Source organism: Pelophylax lessonae (assembly GCF_965119305.1).
Source record: "Pelophylax lessonae genome assembly, chromosome: 8".
Classification (NCBI taxonomy): domain Eukaryota; kingdom Metazoa; phylum Chordata; class Amphibia; order Anura; family Ranidae; genus Pelophylax; species Pelophylax lessonae.
In genome coordinates, this window is record NC_138775.1 from 63,651,135 (window position 1) to 63,678,488 (window position 27,354).

At 44.2% G+C, this 27,354-nt stretch overlaps 1 protein-coding gene across 1 annotated transcript in view; it reads right to left on the reverse strand.

Annotated features, from left to right (window-relative positions):
• Positions 1–4,961: 4,961 nt before the first annotated feature.
• Positions 4,962–27,354, reverse strand: part of CCDC66 (coiled-coil domain containing 66) — a gene marked incomplete at its 5' end in the record, with an annotated part of 189,354 nt that continues 166,961 nt past the window's right edge. The window contains 2 exon segments of the mRNA XM_082266270.1: positions 4,962–5,247; positions 22,785–22,912. Coding sequence (XP_082122396.1) covers positions 5,194–5,247; positions 22,785–22,912 — 182 coding nt within the window. The 3' untranslated portion in view covers positions 4,962–5,193.

A 27,354-nucleotide genomic window follows, 5' to 3' on the forward strand; every position in this document is an offset into this window, starting at 1 on the left:
TTTAGAATAATTTTTTGGAAAGGATATGGTTTATATTAAGGCACAGACTTTTGAGTTTCTGTGGAGCACCTTAAAGAGTACCTGTCACTTTATAAGCCAAATCTGTATATGAGAGTGTTTGACATACAGTCACAGATTTTTGACTTCTGAGTTTCTGGAGCACTTGTCACTTTATATGGTCTTTGTAAATTAAGTTGCGCTAAATGTGATCTATGGAGGTATAAAGTCCACAAAGTCCCAATATTGATGACAGATGAACAGTATCCTGGATATGATCCTGAACCCGACTCCCTTAAGAGTGTATGCTTACCAGAATAAGGTAAGAGTGAAGCGGATATGCTTTATCTTGTCACTTTGATAGAAGATCCAGGCCCGTGTGAGCAGTGAACTCGGAGGTCATTGGATCATGAAAAAAATGTAAACAAACGCAATAGCGTAAAACCCAACAACTATGTATAATTATCACCTTGAGTGTGACTTAAATTAGAAATTGGGAAGTGTGTAATTAGAACTGCCACCAAGGTAGCTTAGTAAAAAGAAAATTTGAGGGATAAATACCCCTACCAAAACAAATACGGGTAGGTGCAAAAAATGTTCCAGTTAGAGTTGCCTCTTACCAGACAAAAATGTTATAAAGCCCAAGTGAGAGAGAACAATATTGAAGGTGTGTGTTGGACCATCACCAGCTAGATCAGCCTCTTACCAAATAAAAGTTAAAAGCAAGTGTGTAGAAATCAATCCAAGTGACACAGGATACAATGCCAGAGAAACACCAATAAGGGTCGCCTCTTACCAGATGGTAAACTCAACCAAGCTTGTATGATATTCAATATGCAGGGTCCAAACATGAAATATGGGACAAGTCCTCGCAATCAACCATGGAGAGCTTAAGTGTTTATATTGGGGAATCCATGGTTGATTGCGAGGACTTGTCCCATATTTCATGTTTGGACCCTGCATATTGAATATCATACAAGCTTGGTTGAGTTTACCATCTGGTAAGAGGCGACCCTTATTGGTGTTTCTCTGGCAATAATTATACATAGTTGTTGGGTTTTACGCTATTGCGTTTGTTTACATTTTTTTCATGATCCAATGACCTCCGAGTTCACTGCTCACACGGGCCTGGATCTTCTATCAAAGTGACAAGATAAAGCATATCCGCTTCACTCTTACCTTATTCTGGTAAGCATACACTCTTCAGGGAGTCGGGTTCAGGATCATATCCAGGATACTGTTCATCTGTCATCAATATTGGGACTTTGTGGACTTTATACCTCCATAGATCACATTTAGCGCAACTTAATTTACAAATTTCTTTAGGGTGTGGTCACACTTGAAGTTGCTGCTTGTTCATTTTATTCCTCTAGCGCGGTTAATTCTCCTTTCTACTTTATATGGTCTGTCATTTAAAGAATTCCCAGACACGTGTTTGGATTTGTATATAATTTTGTGGAGCACTCTGCACTTGATCATAGCACAAGGCACTTAATATACAGTATCTCACAAAAGTGAGTACACCCCTCACATTTTTGTAAATATTTTATTATATCTTTTCATGTGACAACATTGAAGAAATTACACTTTGCTACAATGTAAAGTAGTGAGTGTACAGCTTGTATAACAGTGTAAATTTGCTGTCCCCACAAAATAACAACACACAGCCATTAATGTCCAAACCGTTGGCAACAAAAGTGAGTACACCCCTAAGTGAACATGTCCAAATTAGGCCTAAAGTGTCAATATTTTGTTTAGCCACAATTATTTTCCAGCACTGCCTTAACCCCTCTTGGGCATGGAGTTCCCCAGAGCTTCACAGGTTGCAACTGGAGTCCCCCTTCACTTTTCCATGACATCACGGAGCTGGTGGATGTTAGACCTTGCGCTCCTCCACCTTTCATTTCAGGATGCTCAATATGGTTTAGGTCTGGAGACATGCTTGTCCAGTTCATCAGCTGCTGTAGCAAAGCAATGGTCATCTTGGAGGTGTGTTTTGGGTCGTTATGTTGGAATACTGCCCTGCGGCCCAGTGTCCGAAGGGAGTGGATCATGCTCTCTACTTCAGTATGTCACAGTATATGTTGACATTCATAGTTCCCTCAATGAACTGTAGCTCCCCAGTGCCGGCAGCCCCAGATAATGGCACTCTCAACACCATGCTTGACTGTAGGCAAGACACACTTGTCTTTGTACTCTTCACCTGGTTGCCTCCACACACGCTTGACACCGTCTGAACCAAATAGGCTTATCTTGGTCTCATCAGACCACTGGACATGGTTCCAGTAATCCATGTCCTTAGTTTGCTGAAGACAATCAGACTGTTTGCAAGCTTTCTTGTGCATCATCTTTAGAAGAGACTTCCTTCTGGGACGACAGCCATGCAGACCAATTTGATGCAGTGTGCACGGTGTATGGTCTGAGCACTGACAGGCTGAAATCCGCCCCCCCAACCTCTGCAGCAATGCTGGCAGCACTCATTTGTCTATTTCCCAAAGACAACCTCTGGCTGGATAGGACACTGAGCGCGTGCACTCAACTTCTTTGGTCGACCATGGCAAGGCCTGTTCTGAGTGGAACCTGTCCTGTTAAACTGGTGTATGGTCTTGGCCACCGTGCTGCAGCTCAGTTTGAGGGTCTTGGCAATCTTCGTATAGCCTAGGCCATCTTTATGTACAGCAGCAATTCTTTATTTTTCAGATCCTCAGAGAGTTCTTTGCCATGAGGTGCCATGTTGAACTTCCAGTGACCAGAGTAAGAGTGATAACACCAAAATTAAAACACCTGCTCTCCATTCACACCCGAGACTTTGTAACATTAACAAGTCACATGACACCAGGGAGGTAAAATGGCTCATTGGGCCCAATTTGCACATAGGGAGTGTACTCCCTTTTTTTTTTTGCCAGCGGTTTAGACATTAATGGCTGCGTTGAGTTATTTTGAGGGGACAGCAAATTTACACTGTTATACAAGCTGTTCACTCACTACTTTACATTGTAGCAAAGTGTCTATCTTTTCATGTGACAATACTGAAGAAATTACTAAAATATTTACAAAAATGTGAGGGCTGTATGTACTCACTTTTGTGAGATACTAAATCTTTTTTTTTTTTTCTTTATATAGGATACTGCTGATATTTTACTACTCAAGTGTAGGATTTCTTTGGTGGTTACATATATTAACACTTTTTAACTTTTAATTTTGTTTCATTCGGATACTCACATTTATTAATTTTTTGTGTACACTTGGTGATCACACCACAAACTAGTCAGCACTAATATTTTGTCTTACTAAGGGGTCCAATATTTAGCAGCGCCATACCCGGCATTCATCTTCACCTTACTATTCTCTACCAGGATTTGGAATTGGGTAGGCAGCAGCTTATTCATCTCTTACCTTTTCCTAAATTATTCCCGTTACATTGCGTGGAACTTACACCCCTTTAGTCACAGAATGGTGGGAGTTGAGTGGGGAATTGGGAGTACAGGGTGGCCGCGTATGCGAAAGATGTACTATTCTTTATCTCTAAACCTAGGCTAACACTCCTGATGCTGGGGGAATTAGGGAGATATGGGCCGCTATCAAATTTCTAAGTTAATTTAGCTAAATCTGAGATTTTGAACCTTACAATAACAAAGAGAACAGGCAATGCAGCCCAAATTCCACTTTGTATGGTGTAGAGAGGAACTTGGATACCTTGGAATCAAATTAACTAGATCCTTAGAAACCCTGTAAAGGCCAATTATTTTTCCCATATTAAATAAGGTAGGAACAACTGAACTTCCTGAAACAGCCCCCTCTCATGGTTAGGTAGAATAAATGCAGTGAAAATGAATATTCTCCCCAAATATGTATATATATTCATATTCCAAATGGTTCCAATTATCCTACCCAGGTTTATTTTAGGACGTTGAGAGTGATGGTATTAAAATAAATATGCGTATGCCCATGTATATGCTAAAACTTTGTACTAACGTACTGCCTAGACTACTCCCACAGATGGCAGCATAACACACACAGCTCATGAAGATGAGGCTGTGTCTCAATGGATGATAGAGAAAGGGGGCGTTTTGACATTTTTCATATGCATGTTAAAATTGCCCTGGGTGGCAAGTGATTAATGGATTCTCATCTCCAGAGAGGAAGAAATCTTCCCACCAACCCATAAACAGATTGGAGTATGTGGTCACAAATTGAACCCCCATCGAAGCTCCATGCTCTGGAGATGCAAGACCCCATCAACTTGAAAATATTTCAGAATCAGCAAAAAATGGGTCACCTCAATAATGTTTATGAAATTTTGTGCATAATATTTACTATACTGGTCCAGATGCTATTCCAATGCTCTAAAAGCCAAATTATGAAGAATCGAGGCATACAAATCACAGGTGACTATTTGCCACCATATCATTTCTGTATTAAGTGTTTTGGACCAATGTCTGCAATAATCAATCAATCCAGGTACTTAGTCACCTAAGGAGGACCCCCTATGCTAGCCACTATGTAATTGCGTTATTGCACTTTCGGTAAATGATGAAAGATTGGCTACACTGTGTTTTCATTAGATTCCTTAATCATCAGTGATAGACTTTGTTCAGGAGTCATGTGTCCAGCCTTTTGTGTGTTTTTAATGGCTACAGGGGTTAGCCCTGATAAAAGGATTATCTCATCCCTATGATCCTCACTCTTTGAGGAGGCTCCAGCTGGAATAAAACACATTAGAACTTGCAGGAACTAGGCAGAACAGTTTCTGCACCGGATACTTGAATAAGGCTTTTTAAATGGAGAGCAGCTTCCCTTTATTTTCTTAGTTCAACTGTGGCACTTCATAGTGTCCAGCAACCAGTGGAAGCTTGCAGTCAGAGGACATCCAAGATGTGGGCCTGCGGTGGAATAGGACATTTTTGCAACACATCTACAATTGAGCACTAAATTACCTTATGAAGAAAATACATGTTAAAATGTACACATTAAAAAAATATTTAATTTAGTAAAAACAAGCTTTACAAAAAAAAAAAAAAAAATCTACAAATACTCCTATGAGAAGTCTGAGAAATAAACAACACAGCAGCCAATACAAAGGTTCACATTGATAATTTAACAGTACATTCTATGCATATAATTTAAACAAATATCCACAAACACATCTCTAAAAAGGTATAACAAAGAATTGGACAGGTGTCTTGTTCCATCATCTTAAACATCAGGTATCAAGCCAGTCTCCAGTTCCCTTTGCTTCTGAAGCAAACCCTGAAATGGGAGAGAGGAGAAGTACAATAATGTGTTAAAGAGAAGAAAAAAAAAAAAAAAAAAAAAAAAGGTATATGGTTCAATAACTAATTGCCTACAAGTAATCTTGTTGTGATTTATTTTCTTACTGTTCTAGATTTTGTATTTAAGATACAGATTTGCAAATTTGTGAAACTGCACCTGTGGAAAATGTAAAAATCTGAAAAAATCAGCTTACACAATAAGCAACTACAAAAACAAAACAGCAGCATTAATCCAATATTGCCTCAATTGTTGTAAGTGACCCAAAGTTAAATAAACATAATAGGCGAATAATACATCATATAATAGAAGTGATCATAAAACAAAACCTAATAATCGTCAGGCAACATAAGTCCATGCAAAAAATCAAAAGCCCACAAATGTATTGCTATGACAACAAAATCCAATGGTGCTCTTTATTTCCACTCCAAATCAACACAGTAAAATAAATTGGAGGCTTACCAGAAAGCTTTTGAGGGGTCAAAATGGGCCTGAGGTTTTAAAAATCCAGGGCTACATCCCACTTTATTAACAACCAGCCTCATCTGATCAGGTATGTATATGGAGGAGGAAACAAAGAGCCAAATGTCCCCAATATCCCAATTATACTCTATTAACCGATTGCCGACCACCGCAAGTACATATACTGATGCAGTCAGCCCCGGCCAGGCAAAGTGACGTATGGGTACGTCACTAGCCTGTAAGCCAATAGGGGCAAGCGCGCGCTCCCGCCCCAGCGCGTTCACCTCCGTGCGTGTGACCGGCAGACCCGATGTCCGCCAGTCACTTGCGATCGTCCGCTGTGAAGGGAGAAAGGCAGGCGACTAATGTAAACAAAGCCGCCTGTCATTCTTCCCTGTGTAACAACAGCACAGATCATAGGTCCTGCTATGTAGGACCGTTGATTTGTGCCGTTACATGTAAAGCCACATCCCTGCACAGTTAGAAACACGCCCCTAGGGACACACTTAACCCCTCCTTCCCCAATAAAGTTAACCCCTTCCCTGCCAGTGTCATTTTTACAGTAACAGTGCATATGTATAGCACCGATTAGTGTAGTAATGTCACTGGTAACCCCAAAAGTGTCAAAAAATGTCAGTCAAGGGTCCGATCTGTCGCAGTCCCGCAAAAAAAAAAAAATTTGCAGATCGCCGCCATTACTCGTTAAAAAAAAAAAAAACAAAAATGACAAAAATCTTTCCCTTAGTTAGTAAACTTTTGCGCAAACCAATCAAAATACGCACGCTTATTGTGATTTTTATTTTACCAAACATATGTAGCAGAAAACAAATTGGCCAAAAAAGTAAAAAAAATTTGATTTTTACATGTTTTTTGGGGGGGAATTTCATATAAAAAAAATAAATATTGTTATTTTTGCAAAATTGTCGCTCTTTTTTTGTTTATAGCGCATGATCGAAAAATCACACAGGTGATCAAATACCACCAAAAGAAAGCTCTGTTTGTGGGGAAAAAAGGACGGCAAATTCGTTTAGGTACAGCATCGCACGACCACGCAATTGTCCGTTAAAATCACGCAGTGCCGAATCGCAAAATAGGGTCTGGTCAGAAAGGGGGTAAAATCTTCCGGGGCTTAAGTGGTTAAACATGTTAAAAACACTCACATGTTCATCGTCACGTCAACACACACACACACACACAACACACAACCAGCCATGCACCATCATGTCCCCAAAGTGGGGTTTTCTTTACAGCGCTGTTACATGTGAGTGTTTTTAACATTTTTATTAAAGTATAATTGCAGATTTACACTATGGGGACATTTGGCTCTTCCTTTCTTCCTCTTTTCATATACATACCTGATTGGATGGGACTAGTTGCCAATAAGGTAGATGTAAGCTGTGGATTTCCAGAATATCATTTTGACAACTTAAATGCAGGGGGTCATGGCTCTCTGGTAAGCCTCCAGTTGAAATTAGGAACCCACTTGACTCACAGTTGCACAGAAAACAGTAAAAAATAAAACTGTACAGTGCTGTACTATACTCCAGGTAACAGATATTACTGGCAAGTCAAAAATCCCATGGTTACAAGATGGAAACTAATCCTTGAAAACAGTGGCCTATTGCACCTTCCTGCAAAGGCTTTTTTTAGTTAAAAACATGGTTTTGAAAGAATAGGTTAACCCCAGGAAGACCACGTGGGATTTGAGCAGTCCTCCTCAGCTGCCACATTATGACTTGGATGGTGTGTATAATGACAGGACACATTTTCCTTAACCACTTTCTGACCCGGGCCACAGCCGAATGACAGCTACAGGCCAGTCGGCTTATTCTGCAACGGCGTACAATGACGTCCTCCCAGAATCGCACTTCCCACGCGCCCCCAGGGCATGCACATGGAAGTGTCCTTGTTCGCCAGGTTCACTGGACCCTACGTATCATGGATTGTGGTAAAGGGTCAATGACAGCGGCTCTTTACGTCAGTTGTCAACAAACCAACGCATGTCCGGTTCAGTCCTCTCCTCCTTGCACGCTATACACAATGATCGGTACAGCGTGAGAGGAGGGAGACCGCAGCACTGCTCACCCCCTGCCTGACCTGTGGCTCGAACATGCCTCAGTCAGTCCCATCTGTGCCTCAATCATGATCATCCGTGCCTCATCCAAGCCTCAGTCATGCCGTGCCTCATGCATGCTTATCTGTGCTCACCCGTGCCACATCTATGCCACATCAGTGCCTCACAAATGTGTAATGGGTAGTCAGGAAATAAGATGTATTTTATGTCACTAGAGCACCTTACGGTGCTCCCTGAATGTTGGGCCTCTGTATGTGGCTCCAGGTGTGAAAGACTTGTTGCATCTTTCCCAAAAAGACTCCTGGCTGTATTAGATCAAAAGGGGGCTTCTACTAAATACTGAGCAAAGGGTCTGAATACTTAGGACCATGTGATATTTCAGTTTTTCTTTTTTAATAAATCTGCAACAATGTCAACATTTCTGTGTTTTTCTGTCAGTATGGGGTGCTATTTGTACATTCATGAGGAAGAAGAATGAACTTAAATGATTTTAGCAAATGGCTGCAATATAACAAAGAGTGAAAAATTTAAGGGGGTCTGAATACTTTCCGTACCCACTGTATACAGTGGGTACGGAAAGTATTCAGACCCCCTTAAATTTTTCACTCTTTGTTATATTGCAGCCATTTGCTAAAATCATTTAAGTTCATTCTTCTTCCTCATGAATGTACACATAGCACCCCATACTGACAGAAAAACACAGAATTGTTGACATTGTTGCAGATTTATTAAAAAAGAAAAACTGAAATATCACATGGTCCTAAGTATTCAGACCCTTTGCTAAGTATTTAGTAGAAGCCCCCTTTTGATCTAATACAGCCAGGAGTCTTTTTGGGAAAGATGCAACAAGTCTTTCACAACTGGATTTGGGGATCCTCTGCCATTCCTCCTTGCAGATCCTCTCCAGTTCTGTCAGGTTGGATGGTAAACGTTGGTGGACAGCTATTTTTAGGTCTCTCCAGAGATGCTCAATTGGGTTTAAGTCAGGGCTCTGGCTGGGCCATTCAAGAACAGTCACGGAGTTGTTGTGAAGCCACTCCTTCGTTATTTTAGCTGTGTGCTTAGGGTCATTGTCTTGTTGAAAGTTAAACCTTCGGCCCAGTCTGAGGTCCAGAGCACTCTGGAGAAGGTTTTTGTCCAGGATATCCCTGTACTTGGCCGCATTCATCTTTCCCTCGATTGCAACCAGTCGTCCTGTCCCTGCAGCTGAAAAACACCCCCACAGCATGATGCTGCCACCACCATGCTTCACTGTTGGGACTGTATTGGACAGGTGATGAGCAGTGCCTGGTTTTCTCCACACATACCGCTTGGAATTAAGGCCAAAAAGTTCTATTTTGGTCTCATCAGACCAGAGAATCTTATTTCTCACCACCTTGGAGTCCTTCAGGTGTTTTTTTAGCAAACTCCATGCGGGCTTTCATGTGTCTTACACTGAGGAGAGGCTTCCGTCGGGCCACTCTGCCATAAAGCCCCGACTGGTGGAGGGCTGCAGTGATGGTTGACTTTCTACAACTTTCTCCCATCTCCTGACTGCATCTCTGGAGCTCAGCCACAGTGATCTTTGGGTTCTTCTTTACCCTCTCACCAAGGCTCTTCTCCCCCGATAGCTCAGTTTGGTCGGACGGCCAGCTCTAGGAAGGGTTCTGGTCGTCCCAAACGTCTTCCATTTGTGGATTATTGAGGCCACTGTGCTCGTAGGAACCTTAAGTGCAGCAGAAATCTTTTTGTAACCTTGGCCAGATCTGTGCCTTGCCACAATTCTGTCTCTGAGCTCTTCAGGCAGTTCCTTTGACCTCATGATTCTCATTTGCTCTGACATGCATTGTGATCTGGAAGGTATATATATATATATATATATATATATATATATATATATATATATATATATATATATATATATATATATATATATGACAGGTGTGTGGCTTTCCTAATCAAGTCCAATCAGTATAATCAAACACAGCTGGACTCAAATGAAGGTGTAGAACCATCTCAAGGATGATCAGAAGAAATGGAAAGCACCTGAGTTAAATATATGAGTGTCACAGCAAAGGGTCTGAATACTTAGGACCATGTGATATTTCAGTTTTTCTTTTTTAATAAATCTGCAACAATGTCAACAATTCTGTGTTTTTCCGTCAATATGGGGAGCTGTGTGTACATTTATGAGGAAGAAGAATGAACTTAAATGATTTTAGCAAATGGCTGCAATATAACAGAGTGAAAAATTTAAGGGGGTCTGAATACTTTCCGTACCCACTGTATGAGCACACATATAATTAACACCTGGCATCCATTAATTATTTATGATCCATGCAAGTAATTGGCAAAAATACAAGGTATACAATACTGGATCGAGTGATGGTCTACCAAGTAGGTTTGTTCTCCTCACAAACAAGCTATATCAAAGAAAAACAAATATAATTACAATATCTAAACCACAGAAAAAGCAAAATAATAAAGAAAAGATCATAAAGATAAAATAGCTACTCAAATAAGTACAGATCCAAATCGGTGTTTAATCCATTAGGAAAAATAGTATTTAAAAATAAATCCATTGTACTTCTAGTTTTTATGGGTAACTCTCTATCACCTGCACATCTATTCTTCGCAACAGTTTCACCTACATATAATAACCCGCAAGGGCATTTTAATATATATTACATAGGACGATTGACAAGAGTAACGATTTTAATAGGGATATTATAACCTCTATTACACTGGACACAGCTAAGACATGGATAAGAGCCACAATTGCGGGGCCCCAGAAAGGTAGCTTTAGATAATGGTGTACGATATTGAGCAGATTTAACTAATCTGTGATATATGGTCTGACCACAGCAATAAGAGGGTAATGGAAGAAGCTGAAATTCTTGTACAGATGTAACAAACATACTTGGTAGACCATCGCTCGATATAGTATTGTATACCCTGTATTATTGCCAATTGCTTGCATGGATCAGGTTTAATGGATCCCAGGTGTTTTTAATTATATGTGTGCGCATATATATTTGTAAAGGTTTTTCATTGTCAGATGTGTTCTTATTCTGAAGAAGGGCGCTAGCAGTCCAGCCCCAAAACAGTTATATCATGGACACTGAATTATGGATTATTGGATGCTAAAACCCTCCGTTAAACTTACCGGTAATGGTGTTTCTATGAACCTTCCAGGACGGCAACACATGAGAGATGAGAGGCTCCACCGTACAGAAAACGCAATCATTTCACAGTTGTTAAAAGGCCCCACCCTTCCCTTTGTCCCTCAGTTGTAAAAAAAAGTAGTTCTTCAACCGATTCACAAGGGATGTGTAATCACTTAGGTACTTAATCACCTATGTTTACGTTCCTTTCCACCCTTTTAACAGGGTGGGAACTAGGCCTGCCGTCCTGAAAGGTTCGTAGAAACACAGTTACCGGTAAGTCTAACAGATGTTTTTCTCCTCTCACCTTCCAGGACGGCAACACATGAGAGGATAATAAAGTAACCACAGGCCTACCTTAGGGTGGGACTACCGCCTGTAGTACCTTTCTGCCAAAGGCTAGGTCTTGCTGAGACAGCACCTCCACTCAGTAGTGGTTAAGAAATATTTCATGGCTGGACAAGGTGGCTGCACTGCAAATCTGTTCCCAGGAAGCTCCTGCTTTTTTTGCCCAGGAGGTTGCCTGTGCTCTGGTTGAGTGTGCTTTCAGTTTTGCCGGCCGCAGGAATACCTGAAACCTCATAAGACATGGTAATGGCTTGCCTGATCCACCTAGAGACTGAAGGTTTTGACACTTGCAATCCCTTTCTGGGTCCAGAGTAGAGGATCAAAAGGTGATTAGATGTGAGGAGATGCCTCCTCACTTATTTACAGAGGACCAGGGAGTTTAGGAGATCTAAACAATGGAATTTCATTTCTAGGATTATCACATAAGGATGGTAAAATTATCTCCTGCTTCCTGTGAAAGGAAGATGCTACTTTGGGGCAGATATAGAGGATCTGGCCTGAGGATAATCCTATGTGGGAAGATCGACATAAATGGTTCTTTAATCGAAAGACCTTGTAAGTTCCCCTACCCTTCTGGCTGTTGTGACAGCCACTAGGAAGGCTAGTTTTAGGGACAAAAAAAAAAACTTAAAGGGAACCTCTTCTATAGGTTCAAAAGGGCTTTTAGATAACACCTCTAGAACCCTAGTCAGGTCCCAAGGAGGGAACCTGTCTCTAGTGACAGGGGTAGCTCTATCCATCAAAAACCTATTAACTAAAGGTTCTTTTGCAAGTCTCACGTCTAGAAAAACCGAGAGAGCGGCTATTTGTACCCGAAGGGTGTTAACCGCCATACCCTTTTCTACTCCATCTTGTAGGAAATCCAAGATTATGGGGACAGAGGCAGAAGAAATTTGCTTCTATCTACACCAAGTACAAAATGTTTTCCAAACGTTTAAGTATATTTTCCTCGTTATTGGTTTCCTGCTCAGGAGGAGTGTGTATCACTCTGTCTGAGCAGCCCTTTAATCTAAGAATCTGGTGCTTACTAACCAGGCCGTCAACTGGAAGAACTCCGGCCTGGGGTGCCAAACTGGTCCCTGCAATACCAGGACTGGGAGATTCGGAAACTTCCAAGGAGCCGTCACCGATAACGCTTTTAGGGTCACAAACCACACCCTCCTTGGCCACCAAGGTGCAATCAGAAGGAGGCGAAGCTAAGGTAATGCCTGAAATGGAACTCTCGAAGGCTCTTAGGGCTTTACCCACTGCTCTGAATTCTCTGAAGTTGGAGGAGGCCTAGGCTACTTCCTTGTCCCAGATGCCCTGAGCTAGGGCTCCCTCTAGATGAGCCCCCCACCCCCAGGTGCTTGCGTCTGTGGTGACCTTCAGAGGGATCCCCTGACCCCAAGGTCTGTCCTTTTCTAAATTGCTTGGTATTGACCACCACTGCAGGGAGGTTTTTACCTGAGGGGTGAGGATTACCCTTTCGTCCAGGGACTCAACCTTTTTGTCCCAGGAGGAAAGGTGGAAGAATTGAAGGTCTCTTGGTTGTAGCTGCGCCCAAACTACTGCTGGGAAGCTGGTTGACATGAGCCCCAGAACCTTTAAGATCTCTCTCCTGCAGCACGAGGGGGCGACCACCAACCCTTTTACTGAAGAGACTACCTTTTCCACCTTTTCCCTTGGAAGGAAAAGACTTTGTACCCGTGAGTCTATCCGGTACCCTAAATAGGTCTGGGAATGATCCAGGGATGACTTTTCCATGCTGATCAACCAGCCTAGTGTCTGTAGGACTGTTAAGACCTTCTGGGTGTTTGCTCTCACTTGGTCCGCTGATGGACCAAAAATCAGTAGATCGTCCAGGTAAGGAACCAAAGCTATTCCCTGGAGATGAAGATAGGCCACCGCCTCTGCCAGGATCTTGGTATAAATCCTTGGACTGGCTGCTAGACCAAAGGCGAGTGTGCCCTGAACTGCAAATCACTGACTCAACCGCTGAGTCAGCCAAATAGGCGACAGCTTTCCCTATAACTGAAAGGGAATCCAGCACCTCCTGGGACTTACTTCCCTGTGAAATATTCATTCCTAGCTACGCAGGTTGCAGCCAGTGCTGAAGCCATAGTGGATGAGCTGGCATCCTAGGCTTTCTTTAACAGAGATTCTGACTTACGATCCATGGCATCTCATATTCTATATGTGTCCTCAAAAGAGGTCAGACCTCTTAGTCACTTGAGACAGGGAGGCATCCAGTTTTGGAATCTTTAGGAATTTTTGCACCTCTTCCGCTTTAAAGGGGAATCTCCATTTCCACGTCTTTGGTCTAACCAGACCCCTTTCAGGAAACTGCCATTCTTGAAGAATTAAATCTTTTAAGGACTGGTGAACAGGAAATACTTTGGATTGGTTTTTAACTAGTCCTTTATACGTCTTATTCTGTCCCGAGGTCTCCTTGGGGGGGTTCTGGGATTTCTTCTGTAGCATAAACAGCTTGAAAGAGTCCCTCCAGATTTTCCAGACCAAACGGATTTCTATTCAATTTGGTCTCCTCAGTCTCACTATCTGGGTCCACATCAACCTCCTCTCCAGAGCTAAGCTGAGACTTAGCCTGACTTTCTGCATTTCCTAGGTCTTCCTCTTCCCTTGCTTGAGCAGGGGAGAGACCCTGTGAACCAGGCAGAAAAACAGACGGGCCTGCCTTGGAAAGTACTCTCCTGAGAAGAAGGCCCCTCTTTAGGGGTTAGCTCACCCAGCTCATAGGGGCTAGCATTTCCTCCTGCACAGACTTGAGGAAATCTTTCATCAACCCTGAGGCCTCCTTACTAGCCAGTTTGTTAATACACCTGTAACAAAAGGGCTTGATGTGAGATCTGGGCAGTCTCTCCCCACAATTACCACACTTCTTAGAGGAGCTAGTGCTAGCTGATACAGGGGTTGGTTTATCAGAGGCCTCCTGGGTTTCACCTGGGGATTTTTGTAAGAGAAGAGGAGATAAATACCAGATCACTCTCCCTGCCCCACAATAACTTGGCTACAGGTCCCCGATGGGGGGGAGAGCATGGGAACTACCAGGGACTAAGCCTGACACTGGTATTAGCCTCAACAGGGAAAACGGCACTTACCGGACTCCGATCTGCTCTTGCCTGCAGCCACCTGCACCACTCTTCCTTCCTCCTTCTCCATGAGGTGGGTTGCGGCAGGTTTCAGGTCTTTTGCAGCTTCCCTCTTCCGGGTCACAGTGCGCATGCTCTGCCTTCCCTGCACAAACCGGAAGTTCCGGTTTCAAAGTGAGGCTTGGAGCACGCTGGTTCCTCCTCCAGGCCGCCGCTATGTCCAGCGGCCGAACGCTGGCTGATTGGCAGGGAGGACTGGAGCAGACCCCTGCTGGAGAGCAGGCCACCGGCTCTGGAGGGACCACCAACATTGTGCTGACTGTGTGTATCTTGGGGCGACCTGTGAGAAGCCTATAGGAAGGCGTGCAGGAAGAGAGCGGCCCTCACCGGCGTTCCTAAACCTGCCTCAAAGGGGGACCATCCAACACAGAGTCTTCAGGTCGGAGACAAAAAAATAAAGGTTTTGTTGTAGGAGAAACACAATCAACACTGAGGAACAAGGGGAAGGGTGGGGCCTTTTAACAACTGTGAACTGATTGCGTTTCCTGTAGGGTGGAGCCTCTCATCTCTCATGTATTGGAAGGTGAGAGTAGAAACAGATTGTCTTTTTGTAATGTCGTTTTTCCTACATTAAGTGCAACAATCCCTCATATACAGTGGGTACGGAAAGTATTCAGACCCCCTTAAAATTTTCACTCTTTGTTATATTGCAGCCATTTGCTAAAATCATTTAAGTTCATTCTTCTTCCTCATGAATGTACACATAGCACCCCATACTGACAGAAAAACACAGAATTGTTGACATTGTTGCAGATTTATTAAAAAAGAAAAACTGAAATATCACATGGTCCTAAGTATTCAGACCCTTTGCTCAGTATTTAGTAGAAGCCCCCTTTTGATCTAATACAGCCAGGAGTCTTTTTGGGAAAGATGCAACAAGTCTTTCACACCTGGATTTGGGGATCCTCTGCCATTCCTCCTTGCAGATCCTCTCCAGTTCTGTCAGGTTGGATGGTAAACATTGGTGGACAGCCATTTTTAGGTCTCTCCAGAGATGCTCAATTGGGTTTAAGTCAGGGCTCTGGCTGGGCCATTCAAGAACAGTCACGGAGTTGTTGTGAAGCCACTCCTTCGTTATTTTAGCTGTGTGCTTAGGGTCATTGTCTTGTTGGAAGGTAAACCTTCGGCCCAGTCTGAGGTCCAGAGCACTCTGGAGAAGGTTTTTGTCCAGGATATCCCTGTACTTGGCCGCATTCATCTTTCCCTCGATTGCAACCAGTCGTCCTGTCCCTGCAGCTGAAAAACACCCCCACAGCATGATGCTGCCACCACCATGCTTCACTGTTGGGACTGTATTGGACAGGTGATGAGCAGTGCCTGGTTTTCTCCACACATACCCCTTAGAATTAAGGCCAAAAAGTTCTATTTTGGTCTCATCAGACCAGAGAATCTTATTTCTCACCATCTTGGAGTCCTTCAGGTGTTTTTTTTAGCAAACTCCATGCGGGCTTTCATGTGTCTTACACTGAGGAGAGGCTTCCGTCGGGCCACTCTGCCATAAAGCCCCGACTGGTGGAGGGCTGCAGTGATGGTTGACTTTCTACAACTTTCTCCCATCTCCTGACTGCATCTCTGGAGCTCAGCCACAGTGATCTTTGGGTTCTTCTTTACCTCTCTCACCAAGGCTCTTCTCCCCCGATAGCTCAGTTTGGCCGGACGGCCAGCTCTAGGAAGGGTTCTGGTCGTCCCAAACGTCTTCCATTTGAGGATTATAGAGGCCACTGTGCTCTTAGGAACCTTAAGTGCAGCAGAAATCTTTTTGTAACCTTGGCCAGATCTGTGCCTTGCCACAATTCTGTCTCTGAGCTCTTCGGGCAGTTCCTTTGACCTCATGATTCTCATTTGCTCTGACATGCATTGTGATCTGGAAGGTAAAAATGGATTTTTGTAAAATCTTACCGTAAAATCCTTTTCTCTTAGCTCATCGACAGACGTAGTCCTCGGTGATACACCACCTTCGGGTTATGTTACCTCCGCAGGAGCAGGACTAGACAGGAAATTAAAAAGCTCTGGCCACACCCTAGGGGCAGTCCCAGAGGGTATATCCTCTCTCTCTCTGCCTCAGCAAATCAGTTATGTGAAAAAGCAGTGCTTAGAGAATTTAACCCAACCCAACTCCAAAACAGAGGGGCGGGGACTACGTCTGTCGATGAGCTAAGAGAAAAGGATTTTACGGTAAGATTTTACAAAAATCCATTTTTCTCTAGCGCTCATCGACAGACGTAGTCCTCGGTGATACACCACCTTCGGGACGTCCCAGAGCAGTATCACAACTGAGGGGTGGGAAAATGGAAATCAAATCCCAATCTAGAAGGCCCAACCGGTGCCAACTAGAAGTTTACAATGCTCATCCTAAATGATGAGACTCAACAAAAAAATTTTTCAAACAGAAAAAAACCCTCGAGGTAGACCACCGGTCTCCTCAAATTGCGGCCTGCAAAACCTTGCGGCCAAATGAGGCATCCGCCGATGCCGTCACATCAATTTTATAGAATTTAGTAAAGGTATGTACCGACGACCAAGTGGCCGCCTTACATACCTGGACCACTGACGCCTGATGGCGAAAGGCCCAGGAAGTACTGAGCGCTCGAGTGGAGTGCGCCCTAACAGGGAACGGAGGACTCTGACCCTTAATAGAATAAGCCTGTACCACCGTTTGTCTAATCCATTTGGCAATGGTCGCGGCAGATGCAGGCAAACCCTTTCTGGGGCCATCCGTGATCACAAAAAGTGAATCCGTCTTACGGAATGATTCCGTAGCTTTCAGGTATACCCTGATTGCCCGAACCACATCCAAGGAATGCAACGCATGTTCCCGATGATGCTTGGGCTGAGGACACAAGGAAGGTAGTACAATATCTTCATTCAGATGAAAATCTGAAACCACCTTAGGAAGAAAAGATGGCTTAGGATGAAGTACTACCTTATCCCTATGAGTCACTAGGTATGGGGACTGGCATGATAATGCAGCCAGTTCTGACACCCTGCGAGCAGAAGTAATAGCCACCAAGAAGACCACCTTCTGGGATAAAGTAAGCAAGGGAATCTCCCTGATGTTTTCAAAGGGAGGTTTCTGTAGAACCGACAAAACCAAATTAAGATCCCAGGGCGGTAAGGGCGCGCGGACTGGAGGAGCCAGGTGCCGCACCCCCTGGATGAAATTCCGCACCAAGGATTTGGTAGCTAAAGGTTTCTGAAAGAAGATTGCTAATGCTGAAACTTGACCCTTGATGGTGCTCAAGGCTAGCTTCTGCTCAACCCCTTGTTGCAAAAAGGCCAATATTCGAGACACCGAATAGGTACGTGGAGGAAATCCTAAAGATTCGCACCACGCAATATAAGTCTTCCATGTGTGATAATAGACTTTGCTGGAAGTCGCTTTCCTTGCTTTAATAAGGGTAGGAATGACAGAAGTAGACAAACCTCTGTCCTTCAGTACTTGGGTCTCAATGGCCAGGCCATTAAAACCAGCGACTGTAAAGCACGAAGGTAAATAGGTCCTTGAGACTACAGACACTCCCTGAGACGAAGTTCCCACGGAACGTCTGCGACTAACCTGTCCAAGTCGGCCAGGCCGGCTTGAAGAGGCCAGCCTAGAATTTCTAGGACCACTGGCGCTGATTGGATCTGAACCAGGCGTCCCTAGAGGTATCTGGCCCCGACCATCCGAGAAAGTCTGGTCGTTTTCTGTTCCCACACATTTATCAGATACCTGATAGTTATCAGGCAAGGTGATCTTTTCTGGTTGAACCTCAGGGACCGAAGTCACCCGACTAGAGGCTACTTGGCCTATCTGGTCAATCAGATCCGATTCCTGTGAGGTATCGGGACTAATCTTAGGAAAAGGTAAAGGAAAAGATCTATACAGGGAACGGTAACTACCGCTTCCTGTACTTAAATGTTGGAAGGGAAGAATCGCACCGGTAGTAGTGGTTGATGCTCGATCTAATGTCCTGAATACCGGTGAAAACGTCCCCCCACCCTGAAATTGGGTGGGGGCGCACCTTCAGGCTGTGTACTCCTTTACTTCGGGTTTGGCTGGGTTGGTCCTCTGCTTGTCCGACCAGCCCTTCTTGAACCCTCCTGGAGGAGTCTTGCCTTTCCCGGAAGTACCAGCCGGGCGTCCTTTATGGGCGGTAAAGAAAGGTCCTCGCTTATTGCGAGGTTCCTTAGCTTTTGCAGCCTGTGGCAAAAAAAGTACTCTTGCCCCCGGTGGCATCCTTAATGATTTCATCTAGGTTGGCCCCAAATAGACGATTCCCCTGAAAAGGGAGATTGGTCAAGGTCTTTTTGGAACCTAGGTCAGCTGACCAGCATTTTAACCACAGCACACGTCTGAGGATCACTGCTAACTTAGATGCATGCCCTAACAAGGGAGTAGTGTCCAAGGCTGCGTCACAGATAAACCGTAGCCCTTGTATGATCTGTTCTATCAAATCAGATGTCTCCTGGGGAATATCTTTTCCCCTAAGATCTTGGCGTACCATCTTCGCCCATTCTGTAAGTGTCTGGGAAACTAGACCAATAACAATTACTGGTCTAAATGCTGACCCTATCAGAGAAAAGATAGTGCGGGACTCCGCTTCTATCTTTCGATCCACCGGATCCTTAAAGGACGAAGTGTCCTCCACTGGAATAACCGTGGCTTTATTCAGCCTGGAAATAGGCGGATCCACGACTGGTGGTACCGTCCATTTCTTAATGATGGATTCCTCAAACGGATAGCGTCTAGCAATACGCTTGGAAATAGTAAAGGTACGTTTAGAATGTTCCCATTCTCCTTTAATCTGATTTCCAAAACATTTAGGTACAGGAAAAGCCTTCGCCGTCTTGATGGGCTTATTAGTCCCAAAAGGCCTCTCTGTTTCAGTTGCCTCTGCCGGTAAAGCCTCAAGTTTTAAGGTTTCTTGCACTGCCACAACTAGTGCGTCCACCAATGCTTCTTCCTGAATTATAGCAGGAGAAGAAGCGTCCTCCTCACTGTCTGAGGGGGCTTTACCTGGGATAGCAACCCTTGCAGAGGAACCTGCAACTGCAGTGACCATCTCTGAATCAGAGTCAGAGGTGTCAGATAGTATAGGGGTAGGCGGGGGTCGCTTCCTTGACCCCCGTTCCTGACAGGCCGCCTCCACCCGAGCCACCATAGACTCCAAAATTGCTGTAAATGACTCTATACTCTGTACACCGGCGGGTCCCGAGGCCCCCTCGAGGGAAACAGGTGGGGGAATCTGTGTGGCAGGGTCCATAATAACTCCAGTTACTTCCTGGATGATATAATTCAAAGTAAAGAAAAAACTTTTTTTTTTTTTTTTTTTTTTTTTTTTTTTTTTTTGACCCTCAGCGCCACAAAAAACCCCTTAGTGTTACCTGCTAGGGATCCCTATCGATCGAGAGAGAGAGAGATAGACCCCCAGGCTCACCACTTGATGTTCAGAGTTGAACTGCAACAGCTTACAGCGCTGTCTTAGACAAACAGGAAGTCTTTTGGCTGGCTGCCCAGGAAGAAAGGAGGCGGCTCCGCCCCTCTGTACGCCTTCCGGCGCCTCCCCCAAGCTCCACGAGGTGTAGAATCACCTAAAACATGGCCGCCCCCATGCTGGAGACACGAGGCTACGCCAAAATGGCGGCTCGTGCGATCCAGCAAAAAAAATAGCGGCGGCCTGTGCTGACTAGCGGTGTGCTGCAGGCACACAACACTCTCTCTGCATGGGGATATGGCGTGTTTGGCGGTACCGGCCCTGGCGGACCGCATGGCCGTTCGGGAGGCCTGCTATTAGCTGGAGATCTGACTTGGAAGGCAGTCTACATGTCCATGGCTTCTGACTGGTAGGTAGCTTATACTTAACCCATAAGATTCCCAGAATGCCACAGATTACATCTTTAAAACATGTATACAATAGATTGTTAGCTCCCAAACCAAGCCTCCTGGCTTTTGCACACATAAAATCACACTCAAAGTAGGAGGATTTGTGACATGTTATAGGATAGAAAGAAACTCTCTTACCATACAGAGAGGGGCCCGCGTTCACCACAAAAACCCGTCAGGGAAAACAGGGGGAACATACTACTCACCATACCGGAACCAGGCGGGCACCAACTCCTGACAGTACCCCTCTCCACCGGGGCGGGAGGGCTGTCGACCGATACAGACGCCGTGACTCATGGTCTTTGGCGTTTCAGCGAGACGTTTAACTCGCGGGTTCAGTCCTTTAATGGGACTTTGTCGCGGCCGACTCAGCGCGGAGCTATGGCCTGCACGTGCTCGTAGGCTGAACTGGGGTGACCACCGGATCTCAACATCCAGCCCGTCGCCCAGTTCAGCTTTCTTGCTTGAAGATCTCACAGGAACACTGGAGAAAAAAAGCTGTCCAAAAATCCTTTTAGAAAAAAATTTCTTGCCAGGACCTAAGATCCCAGCAAGGTATCTAGGTCCTTACTCCTAACTAGACAGAAAATAACTGATTTGCTGAGGCAGAGAGAGAGAGGATATACCCTCTGGGACTGCCCCTAGGGTGTGGCCAGAGCTTTTTAATTTCCTGTCTAGTCCTGCTCCTGCGGAGGTAACATAACCCGAAGGTGGTGTATCACCGAGGACTACGTCTGTCGATGAGCGCTAGAGAAATATAATATATATATATATATATATATATATATATATATATATATATATATATGACAGGTGTGTGGCTTTCCTAATCAAGTCCAATCAGTATAATCAAACACAGCTGGACTCAAATGAAGGTGTAGAACCATCTCAAGGATGATCAGAAGAAATGGAAAGCACCTGAGTTAAATATATGAGTGTCACAGCAAAGGGTCTGAATACTTAGGACCATGTGATATTTCAGTTTTTCTTTTTTAATAAATCTGCAACAATGTCAACAATTCTGTGTTTTTCCGTCAATATGGGGAGCTGTGTGTACATTTATGAGGAAGAAGAATGAACTTAAATGATTTTAGCAAATGGCTGCAATATAACAGAGTGAAAAATTTAAGGGGGTCTGAATACTTTCCGTACCCACTGTATACATAGTCCGTAGGGTTCAATATTGAGTTGGCCCACTCTTTGCTGCTATAACAGTCTCAACTCTTCTGGGAAGGCTGTCCACAAGGTTTAGGAGCGTGTCTATGGGAATGTTTGCACATTCTTCCAGAAGCCTATTTGTGAGGTCAGGCACGGATGTTTTGCAGTCTGTGCGCCAATTCATCCCAAAGCTGTTCTATCAGGTTGAGGTCAGGCCAGTCACATTCCTCCACCCCAAAATTTACTTATACATGTCTTTATGGACCTTGCTTAGTGCACTGGTCTAAATCATTTGAGGTGTGTGTATATATATTTATTATATATACACACACACACACACACACACACACACACACACACACACACACACACACACACACACACACACACACAGCCAAAAGCTTTGAGAAGGACACAAATATTACATTTCACAAAGTCTGCTGCTTCAGAGAGTTTTTAGATCTTTTTTGTCAGCTGTTGTATAGTATACTGAAGTATAAATACAAGCGTTTCATAAGTGTCAAAGGCTTTTATTGACAATTGCATTAAGTTTATGCAAAGAGTCAATATTTGAAGTGTTGACCCTTCTTTTTCAAGACCTCTGTAATTCGCCCTGACATGCTGTCAATCAATTTCTCAGCCACAACTTGACTGATGGCAGCCCATTTTTGCATAATCAATGAAGAAAAAGAATTGGCTGCACTCCAGATGAGGTCAAAATCCAGATTTATTGACTGGACATCCCAACGTGACAATAGTGACAAGGTACCTGTGGTAGTGCCCACTGCGCATCAATAATGGTCAGTCTTCTGGGATCGGTCATGTGTCCCAGAAGACTGCAGGGAGGAGGGAGGGGAACTTCTGCATCCAGTCGCCTAGGTCAGAGATGGCGAACCTTGGCACCCCAGAGGTTTTGGAACAACAACATTTCCCATGATGCTCAACTACACTGCAGAGTGCATGAGCATCACGGGAAATGTAGTTCCAAAACATCTGGGGTGCCAGGGTTTGCCATCACTAGCTAGGCGGTCGAAGCAGGAGTTGGAGCAGGTACCTGTCAAAATCGGGTACCTGCTCTTTAAAAGTGCCAATTCTTCAAGAGGCGCGGAGGATGAGTCTTTAAAGCGGAACTTTTGGGTGAAGCTCCGCTTGAATTGCTTTTGATAAGTTCCAACATGTCTAATAGGGAAAATTCAGCATGAAATTAAGACTATAAATTAAGACACTATATGTGAAAATGTAGATGATCTGTCACCATGTCACAGTAGGGTGTTTTTAAACATTGTGTTTAGCAAGGGTAAAAAGGGACAAACCTTCCTTAATTCAGACAGCCCTCGCAGTATTGCTTGCTGTCGATCCTTGTTTCGGACAACATTTGGATTCAGCAATGGGTCCCTTGCATGGTCAGAGCTGAATATTTGCCGAGATTCTTGGTCACCAGCTAAAATATGAAAAACAGAATTTGTTCTGAAAGCGTTTAACAATCATCATGAATTTAGTTATCTGATTTGAGTAAACTGTTACTGCAAAGCAAGCAATTTTTTTATTATGGTTTTGACCCAGTTCATGTTTTGAGCATTGCAGTTAGAAGGGGCTCATCTGGGGCTGTCTACATCTACAGCATCAACACAGTCCATGAAGGCATGATGTGCTGCTTTTGTTGAAAGCTGTCTGTGGACCTTGGTTAATCACTTATGAGGTACAGGAATTCATGTAGAACACACAGTGGAAGAGAGGGGTGTCAAGCTGTGGTCCTCCAGCTGTTGCAGAACTACCACTCCCATGAGGCAATGCAAGCATAACTCCCAAAGGCAGAGGCATGATGGCAAATGTAGTTGAGCAACAGCTGAGGGCCACAGTTTGACACCCTGTCCTACAGGAACTCATAATAAATAAAGAGCTATAGGGACATTGATGGAGTCGGTTGAGGTGTACAGCATTAATATAAAAAAATTATAGATATTCACAGCTGTGTAAGGGGTGGCCATAAGACAACAGTTTAAAAAATATTGTTAGGGAATTCCTGCGAGACGTCCAGTGTGCAGATATGCGCATTGTATTTCCCACAGAATGGTGACCAGTCATGCACTTGAGCATAAGAATAAAGGCACAATTCCCGTTGGTGCCAGACGGGCTATTTAACCACTTCAGCTCTGAAAAGTTTTACCCCCTAATGACCAGGCCATTTTTTGTGATTTGGCACTGCGTTGCTTTAACTGACAATTGCGCGGTCGTGCGACGCCGTCCCTAAACACAATTGATGTCCTTTTTTCCCCACAAATAGAGCTTTCTTTTGGTGGTATTGAATCACCTTTGCGGTTTTTAGATTTTTGGGATTTGATAATTAGTTAGTTTTAAATAGTTAGTGTTTACAAACTACAGGATAGCTTTATGGACTATATATTTATTAGTAATGAGGGCGATTAGCGATTTTTATTGGGACTGCGACATTGCGGCGGACAGATCAGACCCCTGACATTTGAGATTTTTTGGGGACCAGTGACATTAATACAGTGATCAGTGCTAAATAATATGCACTAGTACAGTATAAATGACACTGGCAGGGAAGGGGTTAACACTGGGGGTGATCAAGGGGTTAAATGTGTTCCCTTTTGTGCTTACTGTGTGGGGGGGATGGGTTGGACAGAGACCGAGAGAGATCAGTGATTCAGCTTAGCTGAATCACACAATCTTTCCCTGCCTCTGACAGAAGACCTGCCTGCTTTGTTTACATAAGCAGGCGGCTCTTCTGTCATTCTAGCCGAAGATTCGGGAGACCGGCGGCGATCAAGCCCGCACCTCCTGCAGTCTGGCTCCTGCTGTGTCCAATCACAGCGGGACCGCGGCTCCGGCGGCGCAAAACCGCTTGGACATTATCACATAGATCTAAGTGATGCAGTAAATCTGCATTGGGCAGTCGGCAAGTGGTTAAAGGATGCTGATGCCCATGATCTGTGCTCACTGGTCTTCAGCTGTTCCTGTGTCCTGCTTGTATCCTGTGCCTGACCATTGTTGTTGACTCAGCGTGTGTTTGACCTGATCTTGGATCCCAATTGCTCTTCTACCTACCCGCTCCTGACCTTGGTGCTGCTCTTAACTAAGTTTCTGGCTATGCCCCTGTACTGCATTGCCTGCCTATTGCTGACCTCAGCTAGACCTGTGCCTTTGCTTCTGTCTCTGAATTGGCTCCAGGTGATCTTGGAGTGCTTGCTACAACAGTCACCTATATCAGCTTCAATCATCACAGCATGTTCCTGACTTCAGTTTGATGTTTGTCCCCTGAGAATGTAATTTAAATGACCCGGTTGCACTTTGCATTATTTTGTCATCATGCCAACGCTTTTTCAAAACATCCTTCATTCTAGAGGTGTCAGGGTCACACACTGAACTCTCCCCATCTTGAAGTGAATATGCATGGGGTGAAAAATCATTACAGAAAGTTACTTCCTTTCTCATGCATTGAGGGCTACAGGAGTCATACCGTCAAGATTATACTTCCACCTACAGGAGGGTTGAACACAGGGAAACGAAAATAATTTTAGGCCAGCCCAAAAAAAACCCTCTTACAACCAGCAGGCCTCAGGGTATATCGCTAGCGTTCTTGAAAGAGGATTGTCTTCACCTCTGCTGGGAAAAGTCTACCATTTTTTGCTACCATTTTTTTTTCCAACCATTCTTCTCTGCATTAAAAGAACAAGTCAACTCATGGAACATGTCACAAATTATACCTGGGGTTTGCCTGCATCATTTATTCACAGCAATCTATGAATGTTGAAACTACAAGACCAATCTTCCACTGTGGCAGGTTGTAGTGCACGGATGAGCACCCTTGTAGTCCACTGACACTTCCTCCAACTTTTAAGCATAAAGCCCATACAAAAAAGGTATAGGCAAGAAAGCTTGAGGACGTGTTTGCAAGAGTCTGACAACTTATCCTTTAATGCTTGCCCTGGTCCCAATGGCAACTATGCGGATCAGCCCTTCTCCAGCCTAGCTTTGGAGTGCTATACCTCAATCCTGCTAAACATTAGGGGCTAGCTTGGAAGTAACCTTTAAGTACTAGATTTTAGGTTAGGCGCTTTCCAGACTTTGTTCTAGTCACAAGTTAATCACAGAGAGCTTTCTGGGTCCAGAACCATTGCCTCAGAGCTTGCCCTGTTTCTGGCAACTAATTTGGGAGTAGGACAGTCTGTTTGGACTGAGGGCACCTTTTAAATTCTCTTTCAGTCACTGCCATGTAGAGGGTTAACGGTGAAGGCCAGGGCACTTAAATCTGCTGGATAGGGCTATGTGTGCACAACACTTTCTTTCCAGCCACAAGGAAGCATTTCCCCACTGCTGCTTCTGCGCTACAAAGAGTGATGTGGAACTTCGATTTCTGATCCTTTCCTACTGACCACTTACAGTGACCTTGGTCACCTTTGGCCATCTGACCATCAGCAACTGCCTGGGCTTTGCAAGTACCTTAAGCCTTGCCTCATACCCTCAGCTCAATTGAATCACTGCCATGTGATCACAATAAGAGGGGACAATCCTGCTGCAACAAGTGACCCCAGATCACTCTTCTAATTGTTCTGGGGATGTTTGCTCTGTGACCTTCATGAGTATCGAGATCTGCAAGCTGGAATCCTGTTACTCCATAGTAAAAGGGTCCACATTGACTTTGGAGTCTTCCTTGGCATCGTCAGAAGGCCGAGCCTTCCTTAGCTGCTTTTACAGTTGCACTTCATAGGCTGCACGCAACACAAAATCAGCAAGGCTCTGATGTAATGGATCCTACAGCTTCCTAGTCCGCATTTACTTTTCCCTTGATCAGGGGTTTTCTGATTTCTCAGCTCTAGGCAGCCTAAACTATTCAACCATGAGAAAAAGGTAATTCCTGACCTAGTGGGTCAGTCATCAGGTATTGGGAAGTTTGTTCTTCCTTTTTTTCTGAAAGGTGTTGTCATAAAGCTACATTCACACTGGCAGCCAAGGCTGACAATTCACTGCATTTAGAGGCAGTTAAACACTGTTAGAGTATGTGCTTTGGTCACATGCTAACTGCCAGAATATGTGCAGCTAGAAACTTTGCAGAAACTCGGTTCGTGGGTGCACTGTATGCATCCAGGGTAGGTCAGAGGCTCTATTGACAGAATAGAGACTGCCTCGGCCATTGATTTGTACAGAGTACAAATTCTAACAGCTGATGCTCTTTGCACACACTGTTTGTATGCAGTGTGTAGCTCCACCGTCACAAGTCCACTGATTATTTTCAGTGGCTGTCCCTGTCCCTCCAAAACAATGATTCCTTGCTGACAGATGCTTTAATAAGTTGGACTTTGGGAGTGAACCTTGGCTTCCTAGGAGTATCAGGAGCCACTGGTACACTCCTTGAAGTTTTGCTCAGGGGTCCTCCCCAATAGCGCACACCCTGATAAGATGAATGTCCATTTTTGATAGTCATTTTGGACAGCTTTTTTTTTGTCCTCTGGTCCCTTTTGGGATCAGGTGAAATAAGGCTTAGACCAACTCTTCTTTCTTCTACAGGAAAGTAGTTCTTTGGTTCCTGTATCAGGTTCCAGTTCTTAAAGGAGTTGTAAAGTCAGAAGGTTTTTTTTTATCTTAATGCATTCTAAACATTAAGATAAAAAAAAAAAACCTTCTGGGTGTAGCAGCCTCATCAGCACCTCCTAATACTTACCTGAATCCCATCTCTGTCCAGCGATGTCCAGAAGTCCCTCGGCCATCCGGGACTCTCTCTCTCCTGATTGGCTGAGACACAGCCATGGCACCATTGGCTCCCACAGCTATGAAAGTCAATTAGCCAATCAGGAGAGAGAGGGGGAGAGGCTGAATGGCAGCTCTGTGTCTGAATGGACACAAGGAGCTGCAGCTCAGCTC